This window comes from Leuciscus leuciscus (assembly GCF_965113295.1).
Source record: "Leuciscus leuciscus genome assembly, chromosome: 19".
Taxonomy (NCBI): domain Eukaryota; kingdom Metazoa; phylum Chordata; class Actinopteri; order Cypriniformes; family Leuciscidae; genus Leuciscus; species Leuciscus leuciscus.
Window position 1 is genome coordinate 35821671 of NC_138743.1, and position 19942 is coordinate 35841612.

At 41.8% G+C, this 19942-nt stretch overlaps 1 protein-coding gene and 1 long non-coding RNA gene across 2 annotated transcripts; both read left to right on the forward strand.

Moving 5' to 3' along the window:
• Positions 1-1059: 1059 nt before the first annotated feature.
• On the forward strand, positions 1060-19625 carry LOC309482563 (phospholipase A and acyltransferase 5-like). The gene is made up of 4 exons (XM_082148036.1): positions 1060-1211; positions 1387-1491; positions 17732-17958; positions 18123-19625. The coding sequence occupies exons 2-4, from the start codon at positions 1389-1391 to the stop codon at positions 18216-18218; spliced, it is 426 nt and encodes a 141-aa protein (XP_082004162.1). The 5' UTR covers positions 1060-1211; positions 1387-1388; the 3' UTR covers positions 18219-19625.
• On the forward strand, positions 1500-15682 carry LOC309482587. Its single transcript, XR_014200323.1, has 2 exons — positions 1500-2310; positions 15519-15682. It is a non-coding gene; the product is annotated as an uncharacterized lncRNA (long non-coding RNA).
• Positions 19626-19942: the final 317 nt, after the last annotated feature.

Here is a 19942-nt window from a genome sequence, read left to right on the forward strand (position 1 = left end):
AATACTGTTATTGCAGATTTAACATTAGAAACAGGGAAAGGATAAGAGAAAGAAACGTAATCAGTGGAGGCAGGACAGGATGAAAGGAGCCATAGAGGAGTATAGGCAGATTGTTGAGGATGGTGGGGTCCCTCAGATGAGACTGTTGGCCAGGCATGTAATGTCCCTAAATCTACTCTCCAGTGAATCTAAAACCAAATAAAATTTTACTATTCTACATGTATCAATGTGATTTTTGGTCTTTTATCATAGATTTGTCAGTGTCCCACATCGTAAGTACACATTGATGGCCTAAGACACGAAACGAGCGGTTTGTGTGAGAAAACGAACAGTATTTATATCGTTTTTACCACTTATACACAGCCATGTCCAAGTGATCTGATCTGACGTGTACGCAGACTGGTGCATAGATATATACACTAGATGTCGCCTTAAAGACATTCGTTCCAATGAACTGCCGTAGACAAGGCGACATCTAGTGTGTATATCTATGCACCAGTCTGCGCACACGTCAGATCAGATCACTCGGACATGGCTGTGTTCAAGAGGTAAAAACGATATAAATACTTTTCGTTTTCTCACACAAACCGCTCGTTTCGTATCTTAGGCCATCAATGTGTACTTACGATGGGGAATTGTTTAATTTGGACGACGGGGAATTGTTTTAATTTGGACTCTGTGCATGCTCTTTGAGACAGTGACCATAGACCTGCATTATATGACTGACAGACAAGAACGGTTTGACCTAAAAATATCAAAATTTAAACTACTGCGGAAAAAAAGACACCTACATCTTGGATGCCCTTGAAGTAAGCTAAAACATACCAAAAATTTATTTCAAAGTGAACTATCCCTTTAAGCCCTTAAACAGAAAGCTAAGTTGTTTTAGCACAGGCTTGTCGGATATGTAAAGTAGTAGCAATGACACTTACTGCAGCTCAGTCCGCCAAAAATTAACAAAAATAAGGAACAGCTTTCCTAAGAACTACTGGGGGGGGGGTGTGGCTGTAATTTATAGTAATATCTTCAGCATTACTCAGATTCTGGGGAAAGGGGATGGCACTTCCTCATACCCTTATGATTAATGTGTATAAGAGCAGAAGGACTTGTTGAACTCCAACACCATCATAGAAGGTACAGCAGAGGAATTCTCCTGTCCTGTCAATTGATCACTGTTGCTACAGTCTTCAGTTTTCAAACTTAAAACTAAGGTATGTTATGTTTTTCCAATACTATATAAGCACAGTGAAAACTATGGTAATATAAGACTTTATTTTCAGTTTGGAATAAACCTGCCATTATGTGGTCATCCTACATGGAAGTACAAGTTGATAGGATTTCGTTCAGTACTGTATATTTGCCAAAAGTTCTTTTTCTTTTTCTAAGCCATGAACTTTGGAGACCTCATTTCATACTCTCGTGGTTTGTACACACACTGGGCGGTGTACACTGGGGAGAAAGACGGACCTGATACGGTTGTCGAGTTTACAGGTACAGTGATTCTCTGTAGAAACTTCAAATCATGGTTTCCTATCTCTGACTAGTCTCTGTCTTACTAAAAGTGCTTCTTAAATACTTTAAAAACTTTACAAGAACACTGATACTCGTTCTGCACTTCTGTTAACGTCTATGTGTCAGCTACTGCTTTATGCAGTAAAGGATTAAAAACCACAGTTAAAGTTGGTATATGACAGACCCGGAATGGGGTAAAGGGTAATTTATCTTATATTCAGCCACTATAGAGCTTTTAAAAGCATTGTTTTACACATGAATCGCATGCATAATTGTATTCATGGTCTGTATGCGCGATCCAATGCGAATATGAAACTAATGTTAATTATCGAACGTCAACTTGATCAGTAACCTAATCTTTTATCACCTAATCATTGACAGGACGTTAGTTTCATATTCGCATTGGATCGGCTCAATATCTATCAATAAATTACAGAAACGTCTGTCTGTCTGTCTGTCTGTGTGTGTGTGTGTGTCTGTATGTCTGTTATTCGCATATCTCTCGAACCGTTAGTCCGATGGATTTCAAACTCAACAGGTGTCTTGCTACGGGCACGAGTAAGTGCAGTGCCACGTTTAACGTTGTTTGGATTAGAAATGCAAAAGATATTGTTAAATATATATCGATAAAAGAAGCACGTAAGTAGCGTTTTCTCGGAGTTCACTGTGTATCCTGCTCCCTGAATCGTGTAGTTCAATTTTCCATATTTATTGTATGTCATTATGTCAGTATCAGTATTTGCTTTCTACCATGCACAAATAAAAATGTCACTGAACTTTTGCTGTGTAATTGTAACAGTGAGCACTCGTTCACACTGCAGGCTGAAACGACCCAATTCCGATTTTTTTGCCCCTATGCGACCTGTATCTGATCTTTTCATGACAGTCTGAACGACACAGATCCGATCTTTTCAAATGCGACCCAGGCCACTTGGGTATCAATCAATCAATCAGCTTTATTTCTATAGCACATTTTACAAACACAAAGGCTACGTTCACACTGCAGGGCTTAATGCTCAATTCCGATTTTTTGAAAAAATCCGATTTTTTTGCAAGGCCGTTCACATTTCCAAATAAATGCGACCTTTTGTGATCTCCTGTGTGAACGTGAAATGACCCAGAAGTGACCCGCATGCGCAGAAGAGTACTCAACGGTCAACGACGTCACTTGTTGTTTGCGGAACTAGCTAAACTTTAACTGTGAAGGAGGCTGTTTTGTATTTATTTTATTTTTAATTGTTTTTTTTTATTTTTTTTTATTATTATTTTATTAATGTTTTCAATGCAGTGCTGTATATTGTATTTCTTTGTTAAAGGCATATCAATAAAAAAAAATAAAAAAACTTTAACTGTGATTCTCTCTCACACACACACACACGAGCGCGCGCAGCGACCGTTACACAAGAGCCAGACAGCAGCCGCTGACCTATCTAATATCAGATTCAGCACAAATAAGTTAACATAACGTATAACTTAATGGCCGTGGGCTTTTTTTTTTTTAATTAACGGGCTCGTCGAGGTCGACCCGTTCGGCAGATTTACCTCAGCTCGACGAATATGCAGTCCGTTTTCAAACCGACGACTACTTCAACGCAGAATTATGACGTTTTTCGCGTATCAATGACGTGCGGGTCGGATAAATGCGACCTGGCCGTTCAGACTGAAGTCGCATTTCAAAAGATCGGATATGTATCGGATTTGGGACCACATACCCAAGTGGCCTGGGTCGCATTTGAAAAGATCGGATCTGTGTCGTTCAGACTGTCATGAAAAGATCAGATACAGGTCGCATAGGGGCAAAAAAATCGGAATTGAGTCGTTTCAGCCTGCAGTGTGAACGTAGCCAAAGTTTCCAAGTTTTGCTGCACAAAAGACTCAGAACATACAAAACAATTAATATAAAATTATTAAAACAAAATAAGAACATCAGGGTCATACCACAGCGAACACCACAAAGGACCACACCACTCACTCGGAGTTAAATGCCAAAGAATAAAAATGAGTCTTTAGACGAGCCTTAAAACACTCAACTGTAGGAGCAGTTCGGATACGGAGGGGCAGAGCGTTCCAGAGTTTAGGTCCAACCACAGAAAACGCCCTGTCCCCCCGTGTTTTAAGTCTTGACTTGGGGACCGCAAGCTGGAGCTGGCCCTCTGACCTCAGTGTCCGCGCTGGCTTATAAATTTGGATTAGATCCGAGATATATTTTGGGGCCAGTCCATTCACAGCTTTAAAAACAAACAATAAAATCTTAAAATCAATCCTAAAACGAACAGGAAGCCAGTGCAGTGAGGCAAGAATTGGAGATATATGAGCGCGCTTTTTGGTTCCTGTTAAAAGACGTGCTGCAGAATTTTGGACTAACTGTAAGCGTGAAAGTGCGTTTTGATTTATACCGATATAAATTGCATTACAGTAGTCTAAACGAGAAGAAATAAAAGCATGTGTAGCTTGTTCAAGACTGTTAAAAGACAAAAACGGTTTAACTTTGGCTAAAAGGCGAAGATGATAAAAACTAGATTTCACTACTGCATTTATTTGTTTGTTAAGTTTAAAATCACTGTCTATTTTTACCCCAAGGTTAGTTACAACAGGATGCACAAAGTCATTGAGGGCGCCCAAATCTATCATGGGGTTAGTGGGGCCAAACTGCATAATCTCTGTTTTACTCTCATTTAATTGTAAAAATTTTTGGGCCAACCACGCTTTGACGTCATTTAAACATTCAAGTAGGGGGCTGCCTTCATGCTTTCTGATTGGCATATAGATTTGACAATCATCAGCATAAAGATGATAGGAGATGCCATGCTTTTTAAAAACTATTCCAAGTGGCAGGAGGTATAATGCAAAAAGAATAGGACCAAGAATTGATCCCTGGGGGACCCCACAGTTAAAAGGCGCAGTTGATGAAGTAGAGTCCCCCATTTTAACAAAAAAGCATCTCTCTGAAAGATATGACTGGAACCACTTTAGAGCAGTCCCCCTGACTCCCACACAGTTTTCCAGACGAGATAAAAGAATTTTGTGATCAACTGTGTCGAAAGCAGCAGTGAGATCTAAAAGCACTAAAATGGCTGAATCACCAGAATCTGTCATTAAAAACAGGTCATTAAAAACCTTTAAAAGTGCAGACTCAGTGCTATGAAATACTTTAAAACCTGACTGAAAAATATCCAAGATACCATGTGCCTCCAGAAAAGACTGTAGCTGCAAAAATACACATTTTTCCAAAATTTTCGATAAAAATGGAAGCTTTGAAATAGGGCGATAATTTGAAGCATTTGTGGACTCAAGTCCAGCTTTCTTAATCAGTGGCTCAATCACTGCTTTTTTACAAAATGCAGGCACAACTCCAGAAGACAGGCTAATATTTATAATTTCCTCAACATGAGAGCCAATCGTTTCCCACACATCCTTAAAAAAGTGTGGAGGGACAGGGTCCGTAGAGGATGTGGAGGGTTTAATTTGATTGATAATCTTTGTAAGAGATAACATTGAAACTAGCTCAAATTGACAAAAAATAGCTGAACAATGCATGTTTAAGGAAAAGTTTAAAGAAAGGGGCAATATATTGGCTCTGATATTTAAAACTTTACTGTTAAAAAAGGCCCAAAATTGTTCACAAGTATCAGGCGAAAATTCAATAGAAGTGGATTGTGGAGGGTTCAACACCGACCCAATGGTTTTAAAAAGAACACGTGGATTGTTGACATTTTGAGAAACTATTTCTGAAAAATATTGTGTTTGTTTAACTTTAACAATTTTTTGATAGTTTCTCCAGCTGTCCTGTAAAATCTGATAGGACACCTGCAGCCCATCCTTTTTCCACCGACGCTCTGCCCTTCTACACTCTCGCCTGGCTGCGCGCGTGACTTCACAGTGCCATGGCTCAGGCTTTGGTCTTGGGCGAATTGCTCTTATTGGAGCTACAGTGTCCAGGACCTCAGAACAGGTGGACAGAAAAACATTTGTTAATAGCTCTGTGTCAGAGGCAGTGGAGCTACTGTTTGCATGCACATGAGCAGCAAACAAGGAAGAAAAACACGAGGAGGTGTCGGGTTTAAAGCCTGTTTTATGCTTCTGCGTCGAATCGACGGCGTACCCCCGCGGACCCCTCTGCGTTGACGCGAACCTCGACGCGACCCCTCCGCCGTAGCTTGACGTGCACCTCCAAAAAATTGTAACTACGCGTCGCGGTGACGCAGACCGCAGGGGCTGTGATTGGTCAGATTATACATCATTGTGACACTGAAGACTGGAGAAATGATTCTGAAAATTCAGTTTTGATCACAGGAATAAATTACACTTTACTGTATATTCACATAGAAAACAGCTGTTTTAAATTGTAATAATATTTCACAATTATACTGTTTTTGCTTTGTATTTTTAATCAAATAAACACAGCTGGTGAGCAGAAGAGACTTCTTTTAAAAACATAAAAAATCTTACCGATCTAAAACTTTTGACCGGTAGTGTATATGTATATATTTATATATATTCTTTTCTTTTTTTTGTTGTTGCTAGAAATAAACTTCAATCAATCAAATCAATGTTTGTTTTGAACAAAAGTTTGTTGTTTATTTACAATACAATGTTCACGGGTACATCATGGATATCAAGTAATTAACCAAGTTAACATGTTTCCCGTCGAGGCTTCCAACGCAGTTTGGGAAGTTCCAAAGTCGCCAGAAATCTGAAGCAATAGCTTCCCACTGGCTGGTTGAAGGGCATGGCAAAAATTCGGGCTGCAGCGCAGTCCACAGCGCTTTGCAGACCTCCGATACTATGCGGGACACCGTGGTCGCACCCATTTTGTAGCCCAACCCGGTGATCTGTTGGTTTGCACCCGAAGATAAAATCTTTAAAGTCACTTCCAGTCTCTGAGCGAGGCCAATAGGCATACTGTGTGTAGTCTGATGCTGTATTAACGGCTTTAAACGATGAACAAGATCGTCAAATCGACCTTTCGACATCCGAAAATACTTCAAGTGCATTTATTCGTCCAAGTCCCTCAGCGGTCGAACAACCGTAACAAATTCGCCAATCCTTCCCCTGTCTTCGTGCACTGGTCGTACAGACCACCTTCGCTGACGTCTTCTTTTTCTTCTACGATTAAACATTTGCAATAAAATCATTTGTTGTTCAACTTTGATTAGCTCCAGCTGCAACAACACTCTCTCTCTTTCGCTCGCCATTGTCGGAAATGAAAAAGCGGAACCGGCGCATGGAACCAAAACAAACTAGGAAAGAGATTCGCGAACCACACCACCCCCTAGCGTTCTGGCGGTGAAATGCACCGCGATGCAACGCAACCCGACGCAGAACCATAAAACGGTCACGACGCCGTTGGAGTGACGGCGTAGCTACGCCGTGGAGTTGACGCAGAAGCATAATGAGGGCTTAAGAGTGCGACCATAACGCAAGGGAGCGGGTGATTTTACTAAATTGTTGAAAACAAAATCAAACGTGACAGGACAATGATCCGAAAAAATAGCATCAGACACTAATACATTATTAATAGGCAACCCATAGGACAGTACAAGATCCAATAAATGCCCATGTATTTGTGTGGATCCTGCAACATGTTGAATTAAATTAAAACCATCAATCAAATCTAAAAACTCTTTCGCCATAGCTTTTGAAGGGCAACAGACGTGTACATTAAAATCACCAACAATTAGAATCTTATCATAATTTGTCCTTATAACAGCAATAAAATCAGAAAAATCCTTAATAAAGTCATGATTATGCTTTGGCGGCCGGTATATCACCGCACACAGAACAGGATTTTGCGCACCCAGTTCAAAACAGCTTAGCTCAAATGAAGTAAAAGCCATCGACAATGGCTTACAATGTAAGTGACTCCTTAATATTGTGGCAATTCCTCCTCCACGTCCAGTCGTACGCGGTGTATTAATAAAAGTACACTCGGGAGGTAACAGTTCCGAAAAGGCAATGGACTCACCCAGGTTAATCCATGTTTCCGTAATAAAAAATAAATCCAATGAATGCGTATTGAAGAAGTCCTTAAGAATAAACGACTTATTCATCACTGATCTTGCATTCACAAGCGCACACCTAGTTGAAGCCTGGACGCGGTTAGCTGCCGAAACTGCCCGGCTCAACGGCTGGAGATGGCCTGGGTTCACTCCACGTAGCCGAGATCGGCAATGGCGCACAGCACGACACTCATCCAGTTTACCGACAACAGGGACCAGATAGCTGCCAGCAGGATCGAAGATACGCCGAGATATCAGGCGATAAAAACAAGACTCATAGTCTTTAGGGATACTTGCGTGGGACCACGCCAAATTTGGAGAAAGTGCTAGCCAGGATTTCAGCCTGACTAGCCTACCGCTGCGCACTCCTCTGCGCCGGCGTTTCCTGGGAAGCAGAGCCTTCAGGTGGAGCAGGTGCTCTGGTATGTCAGCCAGGTAAAAGGGACACGACTTTGAAGATCCCTTATTGTTATATTCAGCACACGAATCCACCAAAACTTTGATATTTAAAAGTTCTATACGATCATACGTCCCAAATATGTGGTCCCAAATCCGATACATATCCGATCTTTTGAAATGCGACTTCAGTCTGAACGGCCAGTGCTGCGTTCCAGTCCACTTTTAGACACGCACTTGCGAACTTCCCTAAGCACTTCCCCTTGGGGGAATCCCTGCCGCCATTTTGAAGTGCGTTCCACTTCGTGAAGTGGACGAGGGAAGTTTAGATGGACAGACCCTCGTTCCCTCGATTTGGACCGAGGGAGCGAGTCTACTTCATATGTACACTTCAGGCACCTATATGTCCCACAATGCAGTACGATTGTGACGTCACCACAGATCTCGTCTAATCACCACCACAACAAACAACTCTATGATATATTAATTCTTTTTTTTTTTTTTTTGAAAACAACCCAAAAACCATATATACATTTGGATGCTGCATTAAACAAATTATTAAAGGGAAAACAAATGTAAATAATAAATAAACTCCACAGCTGATTCCAAGTGATCAAGGGCTTAGGACGTTCCAATTCAGCCCATTGCAGTTTCCGCCAGTAGTGGGCACTCGCAATGACGTACATCCGAGTGAACGAGACGGAGGGAAGTTAGCAAGTGAAGGGCATGACAATTTTGGACTGGAACGCAGCCCAGGTCGCATGTATCCGACCCGCACATCATTGATACGCGACAAACGTCATAATTCTGCGTTGAAGTAGTCGTCGGTTTGAAAACGGACTGCATATTCGTCGAGCTGAGGTAAATCTGCCGAACGCGTCGACCTCGATGAGCCCGTTAATAAAAAAAATTTAAAAAGCCCACGGCCACCATCATTATACACTCACCTAAAGGATTATTAGGAACACCATACTAATACTGTGTTTGACCCCCTTTGGCCTTCAGAACTGCCTTAATTCTACATTTTACATTTACATTTAGTCATTTAGCAGACGCCCTTATCCAAAGCGACTTACAAATTAGGACTAAGTTCAGCGAGTCATCATAAAGAGGCAAAAGCAACAACAACGCAGGAAGTGCTCAAAATACGAAGTTCAGGTATTATTCAGAGTAGCCTAAGCCTGATAAGTGATGTTTCAAAGGGAAAGGATTATTTTTTTTTTTTTTTTTTTCTATAAGGTTAAGTGCTCACGGAAGAGATTGGTTTTCAGCTGTTTTTTGAATGTTGTCAGGGATTCTGCATTCCGGATGAGGGTGGGGAGAGCGTTCCACCAGCATGGAACTCTAAATGAGAATGTTCTGGAAAGTGATTTTGTGGCTTTCTGTGATGGAACCACGAGACGTCGCTCGTTGACCGATCGTAGGTGTCTGGTAGGGATGTAGACTCGTAGGAGTGAGTGAAAGTAGGAGGGAGCTGAGCCTGTGATAGTTCTGTAAGCAAGCGTCAGTGCCTTGAACTTGATGCGAGCAGCTAGAGGTAGCCAGTGCAGAGAGATGAACAGAGGAGTGACGTGGGCCCTCTTGGGCTCGTTGAAGACAAGACGAGCTGCAGCATTCTGGATCATCTGTAGGGGTTTGGTCGCACATGCTGGGAGTCCAGCCAGAAGGGCATTGCAGTAGTCAAGCCTAGAGATGACCAGGGCCTGGACGATAAGTTGTGTTGCATGCTCAGTTAGGAAAGGCCTGATCTTCCTGATGTTGTGCAGTGCAAACCTGCATGATCGAGCTGTCTTTGAAATGTGATCTGTGAAGGTCAGCTGGTCATCAAACGTTACTCCAAGATTTCTGACCGATCTTGATGGGGTGATTAATGATGACTCTAGCTGGATGGTGAAGTCGTGCTGTAGAGACGGATTGGCAGGGAGGACGAGAAGCTCAGTCTTTGCCAGGTTGAGCTGCAGGTGGTGTTCCTTCATCCATGTGGAGATGTCCGCCAGACAGCTTGAGACCCGTGCAGCTACTGTGGGATCATCTGGTTGAAAGGAGAGGAAGAGCTGTGTGTCATCAGCATAGCAGTGGTAGGAAAAACCGTGTGCCTGTATGATGTGTCCCAGTGATGTGGTGTAGATGGAGAAGAGGAGGGGACCAAGAACTGAACCCTGGGGAACCCCTGTGGTCAGCTGATGTGCTCTGGATACCTCGCCTCTCCATGCGACCTTGAAGGACCTACCTGTGAGATAGGACTCAAACCAGTGGAGTGAAGTTCCTGTGATGCCCAGCGATGAGAGGGTGGACAGAAGGATCTGATGATTCACCGTGTCGAAGGCAGCAGACAGATCCAGGAGAATGAGGACTGAAGATTTGGAAGCAGCTTTTGCGATCCGTAGGGCTTCTGTGACTGACAGTAATGCAGTCTCAGTTGAATGTCCTTTCTTGAAGCCAGATTGGTTGACATCCAGCTGGTTGTTTAGAGACAAGAAGGATGTTAGTTGGTTGAAGACAGCTCTTTCAAGTGTCTTCGCAATGAATGGTAGGAGAGAGATAGGTCTGTAATTCTCTACCAATGATGTGTTTAGCGTTGGTTTTTTGAGCAGTGGAGTAACCCGAGCCTGCTTGAATGCTGTAGGGAAGGTGCCAGTGCGGAGGGATGAGTTGATGATGTGTGTGAGTGATGGTAGAAGTGTGGGAGAGATGGCTTGTAGAAGGTGTGAGGGGATGGGGTCAAGCGTGCAGGTGGTAGGGTGACTGGAGAGGAGAAGTGTAGATACTTCTTCCTCGGTTAGCGAAGAAAAGGAGGACAGAGGGGTATTGGCTGTGGAAGGGGTCGGTCTGGGTTCCTGTGTGTGTGGAGCTGAGAACTGACTGCTGATAGCTGTTGTTTTGTTGGTGAAGAAGGTCGCAAAATCGTCAGCAGTTAAGGAGGAGGCGGGAGGTGGTGGAGGTGGACAGAGGAGAGAGTTGAATGTCTTGAAGAGTAATCGTGTGTTGGAGGAGCTGTTGATCTTGTTGTGGAAGTATGAAGATTTTGCAGCATGAACATCAACAGAAAAGGAGGAGAGGAGGGATTGATACATACTCAGGTCAGATGCGTCTTTTGATTTGTGCCATTTCCTCTCCGCTGCCCTGAGTTTGGTCCGGTGTTCCCGAAGAACCTCAGATAACCAGGGGTTAGAGGGAGTAGTGCGTGCTGGCCTGGAGGAGAGAGGGCAGATAATGTCTAGAGAAGAGATTAGAGTGGAGCATAAGGTGTCCGTTGCGGTATTCACATCCAGAGATGAGAATTGTGAGGGTGGGGGAAGAGAGGATGACACGGCAGAGGAGAGATGGGAGGGGGAAAGTGAGCGCAGGTTTCGTCTGAAAGTGACTGGTGGTGGGGGTGGGGGTGCAGGGGTAGAGAGTTGTAGACTGAAAGTAATGAGGAAATGATCTGAAACGTGGAGAGGTGTCACCAGGATGTTTTCTGTGGTGCAGTTGCGTGTGTAAACCAGGTCCAGTTGGTTGCCTGATTTGTGAGTAGCTGTGGTGATGAGTCGTTTGAGATCGAAAGAGGCTAGGAGAGAGGTGAAGTCTGTTGCATGTGGCTTTTCGAGATGAATGTTGAAGTCACCGAAGACTAGAAGTGGGGTGCCGTCCTCAGGGAAAGTGGACAGCAGCACATCCAGCTCATCTACAAAGTTACCCAGCTGACCTGGGGGGCGATAAATGACTACAATATGGATTTTAATGGGGGTTGTAAGTGTAATAGCATGATATTCAAATGAGTTGTTGTTGCATAGAGAAGAGAGCGTGGAGTATTTGCAATTGTTAGAAACGAGAAGCCCTGTACCCCCACCTCTCCCAGACTGGCGAGGGGAGTGGGAGAAGGAGAAATTGCTAGAGAGAGCAGCAGGGGTTGCTGAGTCTTCTGGACGAATCCAGGTCTCAGTCAGCCCCAAGATACTAAGAGTAGAATGAGATGCAAAGGCTGGAATGAAGTCAGCTTTATTGACTGCTGACTGACAATTCCATAGACCCACGGAAAGAGAGAGAGGAGTATGTGAGGATGTGAGGATGGGACGCAGATTGGCAGTATTGCGCTGCCTATTGCGCGTGGTGAAAGGACGGTGCCGAGAGATAACAGGAATGTATTGAAAGCACATGTTGATGAAGGTGAACAATAAGATAAGTAGAGGGAAGAAAAAAGGGGAAGAGGAGATACGCAAGTGCCTTTCTGGTGTCCTTGCTCGGTGGAGTCGCGCAGGTAGAGTCGCTGGTCTTTACCCGAGTCGGTCTTCACACGAGGAGGCTGAACGCTTCCGCTGACGCTTCCGCGACAGCGCGCAAATTACACAGATATACAGATAATGCTCTCACCGCTTGAGTGAGTACAGCTGTTTCGTTCTGCCAATTAAGTCAATAACGCGTGAATGTGTCAAATCGAAAGTGCTTAGGAGCAAGGGCTTAAAGGTCCCATGACATGAAATTTTCAATTTCTGAGGTTTTTTAACATTAATATGAGTTCCCCTAGCCTGTATATGGTCCCCAAGTTTCTAGAAATTTCAATCGGTATAAATCGAGCTTTTCCTATCTTTCTCTGCCTTTGAGAAAATGGAGGCTCAATCAGGCTGATCTTGAATCCCCTCTTTATGACGTTACAAGGAGGAAATGTTACCTCCCCTTTCTCTGCTTTGCCCGCCCAGAGGATATTTCTCGCCCATGAGAAAACGAGCTAGGAAACAGGAACGCGCACGCGCGATTTTAGTTTGTCCACGAGAGACATAATGGCTTTTGAGCGAGCAAAGCATAATAATTGCTCAATAATTGGATGTACAAATGAACACTGAAGGGTCAATACAAAGCTGGGCTTGCTGAACGTCTGAAACTAAAGTCTGGATCAATCTCTTTGGCTCAGCTACACACCTCGGACAAGTAAGTCAACTAATGATATATAAGTGTGTTGCTTTACTGTTTATGGTTACCTAGCTTGTTACACGTAGAATGTGGCTGTCACATGAGCTATGCAGTTTATGTGTGTGAATACACACACTGTAACGCGAGTGTTGTACACGTCTTTGTTATTTGGATAACCGTTTTCCTGTTGGTAATATGGCGCGCGCGATATCCGCATTTCAAGATCGCAGAGCTTGATGTAATTGTAATAAGATAAATGACAGACGTTACAGATCTCTCATGAAAAGGCAACAGTAGGTTCGCGTTAGCTACATGATGATAACTGTAAACCATCCGAATAAAGTACCGTATCCAAACATAATATTTTAAACTTACCATTCGGAAACGTCCTGCTGGAGCTGCTGAGTTGCAGCTTCTCCATCTGGATCAGATTCTGGGTCAAACTGAAATGCTTGAACGACTGCGTGTCTTCGTGCCATTGCAATATATCCAACATAAACAAACATGCGTGGTATCGTTGCGCAAGATGGTCAAGGCCACGCCCACCCTCCACCTCTCTCCTCCTCATTATCATTTAAAGCTACAGACACCGAAACGGCCTGTCTGAAGGAAGCTCATTCTGGGACTGGTTTGTAGTGGCTATAATTCTGCACCGAGGCTGAATTTTTGGAAAGAGATTTCAGATACAGTACTAGGGACCACTAAGGTCTATATTAAAGCCTACAAAAAGTAGCATGTCATGGGACCTTTAAGTTACGTGCAAATTCGATTGCTATAAAAATTTAAATTTGTTTCACTCGCGGCTATTTCTCTAAAGTGCCAATGCGTCTAACTGAAATACAGAATTATGTTAAGTTAAAATGAGAAAAATAAAAAGAGAATCGAAGATGGCCTTACCTGGACTAAAATACAATGCTGCAATAACGGGAGAACAGTGTATTCTAGAGAAAACCACTTGCGAGCTGCGTGCCTCTAGTATGCTGCCCGCTTGTACTTGGCATTGATTCAACAAAGTGCTGAAAGCATTCTTTAGAAATGTTGGCCCATATTGATAGGATAGCATCTTGCAGTTGATGGAGATTTGTGGGATGCACATCCAGGGCTCGAAGCTCCCGTTCCACCACATCCCAAAGATGCTCTATTGGGTTGAGATCTGGTGACTATGGGGGCCATTTTAGTACAGTGAACTCATTGTCATGTTCAAGAAACCAATTTGAAATGATTCGAGCTTTATGACATGGTGCATTATCCTGCTGGAAGTAGCCATCAGAGGATGGGTACTTGGTGGTCATAAAGGGATGGACATGGTCAGAAACAATGCTCAGGTAGGCCGTGGCATTTAAACGATGCCCAATTGGCACTAAGGGGCCTAAAGTGTGCCAAGAAAACATCCCCCACACCAATACACCACCACCACCAGCCTGCACAGTGGTAACAAGGCATGATGGATCCATGTTCTCATTCTGTTTACGCCAAATTCTGACTCTACCATCTGAATGTCTCAACAGAAATCGAGACTCATCAAACCAGGCAACATTTTTCCAGTCTTCAACTGTCCAATTTTGGTGAGCTTGTGCAAATTGTAGCCTCTTTTTCCTATTTTTAGTGGAGATGAGTGGTACCCGGTGGGGTCTTCTGCTGTTTTAGCCCATCCGCCTCAAGGTTGTGCGTGTTGTGGCTTCACAAATGCTTTGCTGCATACCTCGGTTGTAACGAGTGGTTATTTCAGTCAAAGTTGCTCTTCTATCAGCTTGAATCAGTCGGCCCATTCTCCTCTGACCTCTAGCATCAACAAGGCATTTTCGCCCACAGGACTGCCGCATACTGGATGTTTTTCCCTTTTCACACCATTCTTTGTAAACCCTAGAAATGGTTGTGCGTGAAAATCCCAGTAACTGAGCAGATTGTGAAATACTCAGACCGGCCCGTCTGGCACCAACAACCATGCCACGCTCAAAATTGCTTAAATCACCTTTCTTTCCCATTCTGACATTCAGTTTTGAGTTCAGGAGATTGTCTTGACCAGGACCACACCCCTAAATGCATTGAAGCAACTGCCATGTGATTGGTTGATTAGATAATTGCATTAATGAGAAATTGAACAGGTGTTCCTAATAATCCTTTAGGTGAGTGTATATCCAATGACTAACGTTATGTTAGCTTGTTTGTGCTGATATTAGATAGGTAGGCGGCTGCTGTCTGGCTCTTGTGTAACGATCGCTGCGCGCGCTCGTGTGTGTGTGCGTGAGTGAATCACAGCTAGTTGAAGTTTAGCTTCTTCCGCAAACAACAAGTGACGTCGGTGACCGTTGAGTACTCTTCTGCGCATGCGGGTCACTTCTGGGTCATTTCAAGTTCACACAGGAGATCACAAAAGGTCGCATTTAATTGGAAATGTGAACGGCCTTGCAAAAAATTTTCAATCAAATTTTTTCAAAAAATTGGAATTGAGCATTAAGCCCTGAAGTGTGAACGCAGCCAACAATTACTAAAAACACACACAAAAGCTGATTTTGCACGGGCACTTTGCACTGCTCCCTGAATCGTCGCGCTTATTCATTTGTGGATGTTAACTGAATCTGTGAATCAGCTATGCTGTTTACTTCTGAATATTATATTTCATTCTGGAGCGCCTTACGTTATCGCTACTGTGTAATAGTAGCCTATGCTATTCACCAACTAAACATATCCTATTCAATGCGTTCACAGTCTCTTTCACAGGCACTAAACCAACAATTACTAAAAACACACACAAAAACTGATTTTGCAAGGGCATTTTGCACTAGTAAGATAAATTACCCTAGCACTTTCACCCATGAAAATTGAGCGGAAGTACGTAGGAGGGCGGAGCCAGGCTGGCACTGTACTGCACCCTGCACCACTGCGGGCAGCACTTTTTTTTTTTTTTTTTTGCAGGGTGGTAGGGGAAGACTCATGAATATTTATAAGGGAACTCATCCCTGATTGGCTCGCCTTGACACATTGCCCAGAGTGGCTTAGTATTTAACCTCCAATTCAATTAATAGTGAGCAAATATATTCTAAAAAAAAAAATCACTCCAAGAAATGTATACTGTAGCCTACACTAACGATCAATAGTTTGGGGTCAGTTGGATTTTTAAATGTTTTTGAAATAAGTCTCTTATGCTCACCCAGCCTACATTTATTTGATAAAAAATACAGTATAAACAACAGTATTGTGATATATTATTACAATTTTAAAGAACAGTTTCTATTTGGACGTATATTCAAAGTTTTTATTTTTTCTGTGATGCAAAGATACATTTTCAGCATAACAATTATTATTATTATCAATGTTGTTTAAAGGATTCTTTGAACAGAAAGTTCATATTCATATATTTTTTTAAATAGATTTTTTTTGTAACAATGTTAAAGTCTTTACTGTCAATTTTGATCAATTTAATGCGTCCTTGCTGAATGAAAGTATTAATTTGTTTTGAAAAACTACTGACCCCAAACTTTTGAATGGAAGTTTGTTTCATTACTACATTTACACTACATTTATTAATTTAGCATACACTATATTGACTTACAAATGAAGAAAATGATGCAATTTATTATGTTATATGAATAAATATAATATTATATTTCAATATGTGTAGGCTATGTCACGATATGTATCGTCAGGTTTTATACCTCAAATTAAAACCCAGTGATGTCCGCAGATCTTATGGTAACAAAATAAAAACGAAACTAAGATTATTCCCTGTATCATAAAGAAAAAAAACAAAACGTTTATTTTGTGTTACATGATCCTTATGGTGTTGCCTACCGTACCTCTATGTACAGTGCTAATTCGTATAGTCCTACACTGTGACAAGAGCCAAAAATAAATAAATTATTATAATAATGATGATATGATGACGCATGCAAAAGAGAGAGAAAAGACTACCATAATACAATAATTATTCATGATTTGCTACAATTACATGATTTCTGGTGTGATAGCCTATATTGGGGATTTTGACCGTGATCCCATGCAATTAGCACAACATTAGAACTGCATCCCATGCAATTAGGCCTACTATACTATATTCCTATAACCATTTGCGTTCGTGATTTTCACCGCTAATCCACTTAAATTAATAACATTAATCGTGTAGGTCAATCACAATCTGATATCTCATTGTTTGGGGTTACCATGGCTTCTCAGAACGTTGGAGTATCGGCGAGCCAATCAGGGATGAGTTCCCTAATGAATATTCATGAGTCTTCCCCTACCACCCTGCAAAAAAAAAAACGCCTGCAGGCACCATGATATCAAGTTGACGTCAAAAGTTAGTCAAGACTTGATCAAGATACTGCATATCATTTTAAGGTCAGTTTGAAAGGCAATGTCTTCCAGTGGTAATTAGGTGAAAAGAGAAAGTTAATACCCACACTGAAATTGGTTTATGTATGCAGGTCAGGTCAATATGTTTGACATTCAGTTTACATCAAATCAATGTCATGGATTGGTTTTGACGTCAATTTGATTTGCATATTTGACCTTTTTTTGACATTGATTTTGACATCAATTTGATGTCTTTTCAACATCAATTGCCCACTGAGAATGTATTAAACTACATAATGAAGATTTAAACAGTACTTAGCAACATATTTTGAACATGAGTATATTCTTTAGTGTGTATTGCAGTAACATGCATTTTATTAAGGATTTAAAATGCATTTAAACAATTAGACATGTTTCATAGCCTGTTGTGCTGGTATCTAGATATCTACAGTATACTGTGCTGGATGTGCTTGTCTCTTGTATATTTTGTTTATTATCCAGACATGGTCAGGTGACTTTTAATTGTTAGTTATATCACATTATTATTTTTACATACAATTACCCAGTTGGGTTTTTAGTGGATCAATCTAGGTATGGGGAATATACAGTCTGGCTTTGACAGTTAAATATGTCCTTTATAGGTGAACCAACCAGAAAAGCAGATGCCGCTGTGAAGGAAGGTCCGCTCCAGCCTTATGGCAAAGTCAACAATCTATTGGATTGGAAATTAAAACCAAAATCTAAAAAAGAGATGGAAGAAACTATTGAAAAGATTTTGCGTGATGGCGCCGGAAAATATGATGTACTCAACAACAACTGTGAGCACTTAGCCACACGTATTCGCTACGGGATTCCCCAATCACTACAGGTACATTTAAAATCGTATTCTATATCACTCTGATTACAAACAGATCCTTCTTTTTAGAACCTGATGCAGGCCTGAAATGACCACAATACTGTATAATAATGTACTTCACATGGTGGAACATCAGCTTCTAATTGCCTTGTATTGGTCTTTTCTCTTTTTTGCAGGCCGATCGCGTTCTCAATACGCAACCAAACTTTAACAACGAACTGGCAGAAAACATGGGTGCATCTTTCTTTCCTCCGATCAATAAGGAGACTTAAATCATTTCTGCAATCTGCATTCCCCCTCCACTGCACTCACATGTCGGTTTACCTTGTAGTGAATGATTTTTCTTTTCAATCATATTAAAGTTGATTTGTCTTGATTGTAAAAAAAATATCTTCAATTTAACAATAAATATGTAACTTTTAGAACCGGTTTTTATGTGACTTTGAGAGGTGTTTTAAAGCAGCCAGTGGGATAATTAAAAATGTACTTCTTTCAAACTACCGATTCGCTACTTCCCTACACGCCGGCTCGGTGCACATCTCACAACCCAATCTGAAGGTATTTCCCTGCACTGTCAAGAATGGAAAATCAAGGAGCTTCTCATCAAAGTGGTATGGACATTGTTTAGTTTAAATGAGTTGCTATTTTTTTGGCACAAAAGCTTAATTTCCACCAGGCTGATTGCATTGTTTATGGTTGATTTAACAGAAATTAGGGAGTGTGTTGTTATTTATTTCAAACCGTGCTCTGCTGATAGTTTTCATTATTAATTTCAAACCGTGCTCTGCTGAGAGTTTTCATTATTTGAATTTCTTTTACTTTTAGCCTACTTTATTTTGTCTTTGCACTGCTGACTAGCCTGAATAAAATAGACAGGTTATTGTCTGTGCTGGTTTGTCCAGCCTTTATTGAGCTCTGTTGGTTGAACACATAGACAGTATATAAACTGGACACAGCGACCCCATAGGTTTCAACGGAGACAAGTGAAGTCAATTAGAAGCTCTCACTTCCTGATGGTCGAGCGTACTGCGCAGACTCAAACTGAGCTTGACGACGTAGATGTGACGTGAGCAAACCCGTCTGTCTTCTAGTAGCTGTGCCAAGAGAAATCTGAATCATTCCCTTCCGAAACTTGCAGAGACGGAGAGCATGAGTAGGAGGTGTCCATGAGCTAGGAGCAGGAGCAACTTTTGCTAAGTATTCTGATTAATTACTTTGTCATTTAGCCTCCACGTCCCCCCGATTGCCCGCGAGCTTCTCCTCCTGTCTATACGGTAATCTCTCTACTGTGCGACAGAGAGTCGCGTGGTTATGACGCAATCGTTAGCCTATTTTTACAAAAACTGCTTCTACGGGGCCATAACGTAAGATACAAGTTAATGGAGCCTTTCATACATTTTCATGTTTCTTTAGAAATAAATAATGGACAAATGGAGCCTTTAAACGCCTCAGATGTAAAGTTATTCGCTGTCAAATTGACGCCAAAATGAATGGGAGTCAATGGAGTGCTAACAGCAGGAATGCTAACAGCAGGTGATGGTCCGCTAATCAATGGCGGCGCCCGGGGAAGCTTCAATATTTTATGAAACCCTGCCCCCCTGGTTGAACATGATGATTAGACAGTGTTATGTTATTGCCTTTGCCAAATATTGCAAAATAAAGGTGTAACTGTTTCTGCAGTTTGCCTATTCTTTTTTTGACTCTCTAAGGTTTAATTATTATTTAAGTCATTTTTTTTCTAGGAAAAACTATAGGCCCACTCACTTTTTCACTGGCCCGCCCAAAATACAATCTCTGCCTACGCCACTGATTAGTGCTTTGAGTCTGGATGTGAATGTGACTATACTGTAGGAGTACATCTGATCTCTTCTGGAAGATGGTTCCAGCTGCGGCTGCTCTGGAAAAAAAAGAATCGTAAAAAACGGTCAAATGACTGGCAGCTGCGGCTGACAAACAAAAACCGTAAAATTAAAGTAAAATATCTTAATTCCAATAA

Coding starts and splice junctions, on each gene's coding strand:
- LOC309482563 (XM_082148036.1), top strand. CDS start 1,389: ATGAACTTTGGAGACCTCATTTCATACTCTCGTGGTTTGTACACACAC. Junction 1,492..17,731: donor TACGGTTGTCGAGTTTACAG/GTACAGTGATTC, acceptor TGTCCTTTATAG/GTGAACCAACCAGAAAAGCA. Junction 17,959..18,122: donor GGATTCCCCAATCACTACAG/GTACATTTAAAA, acceptor TCTTTTTTGCAG/GCCGATCGCGTTCTCAATAC.